The 8,292-nt window shown below is 38.1% G+C and overlaps 2 protein-coding genes across 2 annotated transcripts; one reads left to right on the top strand and one right to left on the bottom strand.

Moving 5' to 3' along the window:
• Positions 1 to 442: 442 nt before the first annotated feature.
• LOC129885283 (F-box protein SKIP23-like) lies at positions 443 to 3,323 on the top strand. The gene is made up of 2 exons (XM_055959500.1): positions 443 to 1,764; positions 2,661 to 3,323. The coding sequence occupies exons 1-2, from the start codon at positions 562 to 564 to the stop codon at positions 2,685 to 2,687; spliced, it is 1,230 nt and encodes a 409-aa protein (XP_055815475.1). The 5' UTR covers positions 443 to 561; the 3' UTR covers positions 2,688 to 3,323.
• A 669-nt stretch (positions 3,324 to 3,992) lies between these two features.
• Positions 3,993 to 7,524, bottom strand: LOC129885282 (rop guanine nucleotide exchange factor 1). Its single transcript, XM_055959499.1, has 5 exons — positions 6,974 to 7,524; positions 6,626 to 6,742; positions 5,984 to 6,522; positions 5,111 to 5,464; positions 3,993 to 4,706 (listed from the first exon to the last, which is right to left on the bottom strand). Exons 1-5 carry the CDS (start codon positions 7,269 to 7,271, stop codon positions 4,281 to 4,283), a joined length of 1,734 nt encoding a protein of 577 aa, XP_055815474.1. The 5' UTR covers positions 7,272 to 7,524; the 3' UTR covers positions 3,993 to 4,280.
• Between the last annotated feature and the right edge of the window lie 768 nt (positions 7,525 to 8,292).

The following is an 8,292-nucleotide window of genomic DNA, read 5'->3' as shown; positions in this document are numbered from 1 at the left end:
CAAAATCTAATTATAATAGTGGGTAGCAAGATTTTACCTTGCAATCAAAAGGTGCTCTACATTTTTCAATTTTTTTTTCAAGTTTAATGAACGTTAGAGTAACAACGATAACATATCAAGCAAAATTTCATTAGGTAGAATCTGAAGAAGATAGATTGTATACATATTTTATGATTACCTCATAAAAATGGATAAACTATTTTTGAAAAACGTTTTGCATCAAATCCAAGTAAAAGAACGAGAAAATAATAAAAAAAAAAATCATTAATTTACCTCACATAAATTTATATTTTTTCATCACAATATTCCACAAATTATGTGTTTGTTGAAGAACTTATGTCCGAGTAGGCTAGTCATAAGTTCAATTTTTACGAGGAAACAACCCGCAACCCTTGACCCATATCAAGGCCTGTGGCTGGCCCAAAAGGGTTTATAAGGCCCAAAACAACCTTGAACTTCTCGTCCAGGTGTCAATGGCAGAAGCTATTTCCAGGAAGTATCTTCTCAAAATATGTATAAATCTCTCATCTCCATTGAAGAATCCATCATCAATCTACTTTAATGGCTGAATGGTCTCAACTCCCCAGAGAACTCGTAGAACTCATATCCAAACACCTTTCCACGGAAACCGATTTCCTCCGTTTCCGTTCCGTTTGCTCTTCGTGGCGTTCCTCTCTTCCTCCTAAACCCTACCCTTCTTCCCTTTCCCGTTTTCCCATTCTCCCAAATAATGGCATCGCTGAAAATAGCTGGGGTTTTAAACTTTCCAAATCTCCCCTTTACCTTATCCGTTCACCTAATCAAACGACGTCGTCTGATAACCATGGATGGATCATCAAACTCGATCGCGAAAATCCCCAGAGAATGCGTTTCTTCAATCCTCTTTCCAGATCCCAATTCAAACCCCTTCCTTCTGATTTCCCAAAGATTTTGGATTCCTCGCATTACCCAATTCGTGAACTGTGCCAAGAGTATACTCTTCAGTTTATAAAGTACCGACCTAGGGCTAATTCGATTGCTGATGCTGGGAATCTGTACATGGAAAAAGTTGCTGTGTGTTTGGAGAAAAATGGGTTTGTGCTGTTGACAATTCATGTTTCTGGGAAATTGGTGATGTATAGATCTGGTGATACTAAGTGGTCTATTGTTGATGAGTCATCTTTGCCATATGATGATGTTATTATGAAGGATGGAAACTTTTATGCTGTTGATAATACTGGGAAGGGAGTGCTTGTTAAATTGAGCCCTGGGACAGCGCCAGAATTAGAAGTTGTTGCTCAGTCTGTGTTTGGGGGAGATAAAAAGTTCCTTGTGGAGTCTTGTGGGGACCTGTTAATGGTCGACAAGTATTTGAGTATTGGGCCTGAAGATGATCTTGGATACAATGAGAATGCTGAGTTTTATGAGGAATTTGATTGCTACATGAGCGAAAGGACTGTAAAGTTCAAAGTTTATAAGTTGGATGGAGATATGCAGAGGTGGGTTGAGGTCAATTCTTTGGAAGATAGGATGTTGTTTGTGGGGGATAATTGTACGTTTTCTGCTTTGGTCTCTGAGCTTGATCCTGGGTGTAAAGGGAACTGCATACTCTTCTCGGATCAGTTTTTCTGCAGCACGGAGGATGATGGAAGATTGTGGAAGTATCACGGCATTGGTGTGTTTAATATGGAAAATGGCAGCATTGGTCCTATAATTAGTTGCCGTGGCTATGCTGAGTTGTTTTGGCCTCCTCCTCCTTGGATTTGTTCTCCTCAAACCATTGATGTAAGTGGTGTTTTTGTTATTGTTTCAGGTCTGATTGCCTTTGCACTGCTTATGCTATAATATATTGTGCATTTGATTAGGAAAATGTGATACTTTTATGTCTGTTCCATGTCTTGCTGCTGATTCATGTGGGAGAGATAGAAGCTCTACCTGTGCCTGGTTCCGTATATATGTTTTCTCTGATTTATCCGTTGATCGCCATGTTATCTATGTTTAGACTAGTGTTTGGACGACGACCCATTGCTTTTGGATGATACTCTGAAAATTAAACATTTAAACTATTGAAATAGTTAAAGATGGATAACCTTCTCAAAAGAAAAAAGGTTAAAGATGGACAACACTAGCTATGTTTAACCTTCCTTTGAATGAAATTAGTATTTCTGCTTAATGATGGCTGAAAATTGAATCACTGACAATCACCAGCTGATGCCCCAGCTGTTTGGTGAATAATATTTTGTGCTAGGAGTGTATGTTACTGGCCAAGAACCACTCCGCCTTGATAACTATTTCATTTTTTCAACTTCAACTTGAGATGCCATTTGCATATCAATGATTGTCTTACAATTTGGTTCGCTATTTCAACTTCATCTTGAAATAGAGAATGTAAAACTGGAATACTTGTTTGAGGAATATTTTAAGTGAAATAATGGTTCACCTCAAAGCTTCAACAGTTCTCTCCAAGTGAAATTCATGTAGAAACACAACAACTTCCTAATACCCCTTTTCATCTTCAACTTCACCTAAAGCTATGGCAACTCCCCCAAGAAATGAGAGCTTGGGGGGTTACATTCTGCTGCCACAGCAACTATCATGCTTTTTCTTTTTCTCCATCTTTTGGTTTTTTTTCTCACCCTTTAAGGGCTTAAATTTTTACTTACATTTGCTATTTCATGCAGGCTGAGCTGAATGAGCTGAAAATCTAACTCTCTTGGAACTTAATGGAAATAAAAAGAAACTAGCTAGCAAGAGCTGATGATATGCTGGACTTCGGAAACTGTACATATGGTTTTCTTCGGAAATTGACATTTAGCTCAAGGTTTAACCCCGCTTATGTGTTCATGTGGCACTGACTGGCATAAATAAATGAACAAGTTAAATTATTTTCATTGACCGTATTATGGTAAAGAAACAAGGATCTTCATGTGGTTTTACTCAATGTGGTTCACATAAATTTCACCTTTCTTACTGTAAGTACAGTTTCAACTAACCACCAGCATATACCAGTCATTGAATGGAGGATCATGCAATTTTGCTCACTTTGGAGAATTATGTTAGTTGCCCCTGATCATTTGATTGTGTGACCACTTATTTAGTCGCATTGAGTTCTAACACTTGACAAGTTATGAATATTTGTGTGAAGGGTGCAAGGTGGTCTGGACACCACTTTTTTAAAAAGAAGGAAATCTTATTTATGTATAACCTGCGAGCATGATTTAAGCATCTTAATTGCTGTTTAGGAATGGGCTTTTAAGGTTTTTCCTTTGTATAACGTTGTTACAGTACTTTTGGGTTCTACTTCAAGAACAACACAAGAATGAAATCATCGACATCTTAAACTATGTGCCGCTTAAATATATGAAGAGATTCAAATTAGTTAATCGGAAGCTTTGGAATTACCTATTTCTACAGTAGTCAGGGCTTATTTCTGATGCAATATTTATCTTCTCCTCTGAGATACTCACCCTATTGAACTGATATATTGATAGGGATATCAATACGAGATCCCCAATCCACAAAATCTTAGTTTGTGAATGGCTTTGGACTTTGTCCCCTCTATCCAAGCTGTTGAGGTACAGAACAATGGTGGAAATAGGAATAGGAAGAGAACTCAGGTTTTCTTTAGGTAGGGAGTTGCTTATTGCATTTGGTTTGTTGAAACTGCAGGATGTTGTTGATATTGAAGTTGTATTTTCGATATGGAGAATGAGAGCTATATATATTGGTCAAAATGCGCTTTAAGTTTTCTGAAAGCCTCTTTTAAAACGTTGAACTCACGCACAAATCTTACGTAGTTGTGACATTTTCATACTAGAAATACCTTTGTGGGACACTAAACAGAATGGAGATGATAGAAGTAGGACGGCCATTATTGGAAAAGTTGAAAGTACATCTGACAACCCATAAGAGATGATGAATTGAGGATGATATAACTAAGATAGTTGTTAAATGCTAAAACACCAACTTCACTTGCGGATAGTACGTCAAAATGCAAATATTGTAGACTGAAATATAAAAGGTTATGTCATGGAGCAACCACCATTAAGATGCAATCACTTTGCTACATCTAATGGTAGCTAGTCAAGCAGCAATTTCTTCTTTTCTATACCACAAGAAAGCTGCTATTTTGCACTTGCCAGGTAAAAACTGTGCAACTACATTAATGCTATCCTTCTCAATGTAACAACTGATGAAGATCAGGTTGAGGGTTTTGAACAACCGCACTATCCTAAAAGAAATGTACATGATAAAGAACATAAGTGAGATCAAAGCATCCTTGACTTGTCATCTGTTAGTTCTCAGTCCCGTTCAGGAGCATCCTTAGAAGGTCTTCTGGCACTAAGATTCCCGGCATATGACCACAATTTATCCAAATCAGTTGGAGTCACTTTCTCCAGTTTGGCCATTGGTGGTTCTTTTGAACCAGCCTTAGAAGGAGAATCTGTCTTCCCTGGGCTACCAATCAGGGGAGATAAGCAAAAGGTTGGTGTCGCAAATGGAGAGGTAAAAGGGGAATGCTGTATAGAGAAGGGGCTTGGTGACATCCGCTTTTGGACTGGAAGACCACCCAAACCTCCCCTATTGAAAAGGGATATATTCTCTGCTGCAGCACATCGTTTTGTTGCATCATCCACGTATAATACATCGTCAATCCTCGCCATAATGTTAAATGCCAAGCTCTCCATGACTCTTGAGTAGCTCTCGAGAATTGACTGTCCAACATCCTGCAGTAGAACACATTAAGTTTTCAGAGAGCACAATAGATGAAGACAGCTGTGTCCCTGTGTATCCGGTTGTTATTGCATTTATGACAGTGGACTGCAGTCATTTCCTCCCTTTCCACACTAAATTATCCACCACTTGCCATCAAAAACATTTCACAAAATCAATATTCAGCAATAAAGAAATAGAAGTAAGAATAAAGTTCCATCAAAGTAGAACACAGTTCATCCCTTGTGACCATGTATGGCTAGAACTTCCACTGCCTACACGTTCCGTTGCATAGAATTTATTATTACTAAGGTAGAAATATCTCATAATATTTCTTATCTTATCAAAGTAAATATCACTATGTCCCGCATCTGCTCTACTTTGTCATTTACTCCTCATGTGAGTTAGTATCACCTACCTTGTTATACTGTATTTTGTTCATGTCAAGTGCAGTTTGAGGAAGACCAGGGAAGCGAAGCCTGAGACTATGCAAGAGTGTTTGTGCTCGTTCTGCCAGATATTGATTCTTGTCGCCATCTGCAACAAGGCCCTTGACCTTCCCTCCCCATGACTTGCGTTTAGATTTTTTTTTGTGTTGATGTTTCTTCTGGTCCTTGAGTCTCCAAACATGCACAGCAGCCTCAATTCTATTTGCAACTTCCAGCGTATGGTGCTCTGATGACAAGTCCAGGCAATCAAGAAGACATTCAGGTGAGAAATTGTCAGCAGTGATGTAGCGATAGATGATATCACCTAGACACACTTTTCCACTCTGCAATAAGAGTTTAAGAAACAATTAAAGAAATGAACAGTTGCAATTGACAAATAAACAAACATTTCTTTTCATCAAACAAGTACTCTAAATTGTCCTTAGGAGGATATCAGAATACCCATATGAGGATAGCAACTGCGAATGCAAGGGAAAAAAGGAATAAATTTCCTGAAATTTAAGTTTAGAGATTGTTTACCTAATAAGGAACCTTTACTTTGTTTCGTTTCACTGGGTTTTCTTTTCTAAAGCATAAACGTTGAGCTACCACTTACATTAGACAACATGCAATATATATTTACATACTTCATCTCATTTTGTGTAAGTGATCTACATAACAGATATAGCAACAACAACCATTGATGCAACGAAGAAGGTAATGGAAACACAGGATGTCAAGATAGTATTATTTAAAGGAACTGAAATAGGCTGTGGATACCAGCTCTTTTCTTTTGGATGAAAAATTGGCACTAAATCTAACTTTAACTTCATCTTTAAGTAAGCTATTAATTGGATGCAAACCTTGGGCAAAGTTTCGATATAGGCACTTGGAGTCTCCATTTCAGCAAGCACATTACTATTGATTGCCAAGGCCGCCTTCAGTATCTGGTTTGTGCAATCCCTACACTGTTGCACTCTCTTCCTAGCTTCTTCTGACAACCCTTTTGGGGGAACTTTTGGGCAAGGCAGCCACCACTTCTCTTCCTGCCGAACCGAAGGCCTACCAAATCCTATTCCAGAAGGATAGGAGTCGCAGTCATCACCATCAGCTAAAACTATCCCTCGATCCACATACCAAAACTCTGTGTCACGAAATCCATCGAGAATGCCAATCAACATGGCATCAAGTTTCTTCAGAGCAGGCAAGTTTAAATATAAATCAGAACGTGGTCGCGTTGCCATAACTTCATATGTGCCTCCTCTAGGGAACTGTTGAATGGAAGGCACAAGCTCCACAATAGAGTCACTAACACATAACAGCCACTCCATCTCCCTACACCACATTGCCTTCTTTTGTAGGGCCAGTGGCTCCAACCTCCATAGTTCCCCAAATATAGTAGCTATAATTATCATACAAGAAAACCCAATTTCAATACAAAATCAGATGTGCAATCTTTTTAAAGTTACTCTTTGAGTTCAAACGAAAGAGCTAGTTATACTAACCAGAGAGATTTGTGATAGCATTTGAGATTGCAAGTGCCGTACAAACCCCTTTACCCCCTCCAGACATGTCCTCACCAAGAAGCAGCTTGGCGAATCTCTCTTTCATCAGATCAATTTCTAAATCAAACACAACCTAAAAGTCAAAAACGATAACCCACATTCTAAAGGTGGAAAAAAAAAGCAGCAGCAGCAAATGTCCAAAAATATCAACAGATGCAAAGTGACAAATCTAGTCAATGAAGGTAATAATGAAGCCCAGTACAAATATTAAACATCGATTTCCATGAATCTCTACCAGATTGGCGTGAAACCGCATAGTTAAACTAAAACAAAAAAAAATGCACAAACCGGATAAATCTGCCTGGCGTTTCTCGGACTTGTCATTACAGAGCAGCACATCTTTCCCGCCAATCACCGGGAACATGAATGGAGGTAACATTGGTGTCGGGAACTCGGATTTCGCAGCAAATCTCCGACAAGCAAGCGGCGACGACGCCATAGAGCTTGAGGCGCCTTCAGCATCATAGCGCCGACAAGAGAAACTACTAGAAGAACTTTCAGACTCACTCACATCAGCACTCAAACTGTAGCTTCCACATCTCTCACTCTGCTGATCAGAACCTTCTTCAGATGATACACTCCCCATAGTAAACCTCAACACCCACAAAATTAGTCAAAAATGCTTCACTATATGTAGTTAATAACGAGATCCTAGATGCAAATGACCTTCATCAAGGTGCAAAGGATTGTAATAATAAAAAGTAAAATAAATGGCTAAAAATGGGAGAGACAGAGATTATCAGAGGAGGAAATGGTGGAGAGTGAAAAAGCAGGAAGAAGATAAAGCCAAGCAAAGCGTAGGTTCACACCGTACTATTACAGTAGCTGTTTTTCTCTCTCTCTCTACAAAAAGAAAATACTGTGACAAAAGAGTGGTGCGTGGAAAATTTTACACTGTACTATTAGACGGCGTTAGTGTGAGGGAGGACGGACGTCCGTTTGGGTGAAACATAACGGCGTTAGTTGAGGAGTTGAGGACAAAAAGGTACCTATCACCCGACATGGTCCTTTTCTTCGTTAGGGAGCATTTGCCTTTGCCACTGGATTTTGACGATTTGAGGAAAATTTAACGGATCACTTGTGGAAAATATCATGTGTTTTAAGATACTCTAGTAGAATAGAAATATGGTGAAAATTATAATACGAGTTTTCAATAAATTATAATTATTTACTTAATGTTTTTTTGCCTTATTAAATCTTTTAATCATCAGTAAAAAAAAATTAACTTTATATAATTCTCTTATTTTTAAAATGGAGAGAATCCTAGAAAGAGAAATAAATGACAAAGAATTATCAAGATTAGCATATGCACCATGTGAGTGTAATAAATATGTTTTTTCTTGTATGGTTTACACTAAATCATATTATAGCAACCAGCAGGACCTTATATGTTTTGATCGGATCGGAGGAAAACACAATGGTGGATTGACATTGTTCAACATACATTACTTCATCTGTTTCAAAAAAAAAATTGGTTTTACTTTTCTCTTTTATCGGTTTAAGAAAAATATTTCTTTTCTAATTTGATAAAGTTTAAAATAAGTATAATGTACAGCTTGTCTAAAGTATTTTATGGATAAAAAATTATTAGCATGACACCAGTGCTT

Source organism: Solanum dulcamara, chromosome 4 (assembly GCF_947179165.1).
Source record: "Solanum dulcamara chromosome 4, daSolDulc1.2, whole genome shotgun sequence".
Lineage (NCBI taxonomy): Eukaryota > Viridiplantae > Streptophyta > Magnoliopsida > Solanales > Solanaceae > Solanum > Solanum dulcamara.
The sequence above is the reverse complement of the archived record's forward strand: the minus strand, read 5'-3'. Positions and strand labels throughout refer to the sequence as shown.

What these genes read in the sequence shown, in the direction of transcription:
- LOC129885283 (XM_055959500.1), top strand. Translation starts at nt 562, where the DNA reads ATGGCTGAATGGTCTCAACTCCCCAGAGAACTCGTAGAACTCATATCC. An exon ending in GTTCTCCTCAAACCATTGAT is followed by an intron (nt 1,765 to 2,660) that starts GTAAGTGGTGTT and finishes TATTTCATGCAG; the next exon opens with GCTGAGCTGAATGAGCTGAA.
- LOC129885282 (XM_055959499.1), bottom strand. Translation starts at nt 7,271, where the DNA reads ATGGGGAGTGTATCATCTGAAGAAGGTTCTGATCAGCAGAGTGAGAGA. An exon ending in ACGCCAGGCAGATTTATCCG is followed by an intron (nt 6,743 to 6,973) that starts GTTTGTGCATTT and finishes TGTTTGATTTAG; the next exon opens with AAATTGATCTGATGAAAGAG. An exon ending in TGCTATCACAAATCTCTCTG is followed by an intron (nt 6,523 to 6,625) that starts GTTAGTATAACT and finishes TGATAATTATAG; the next exon opens with CTACTATATTTGGGGAACTA.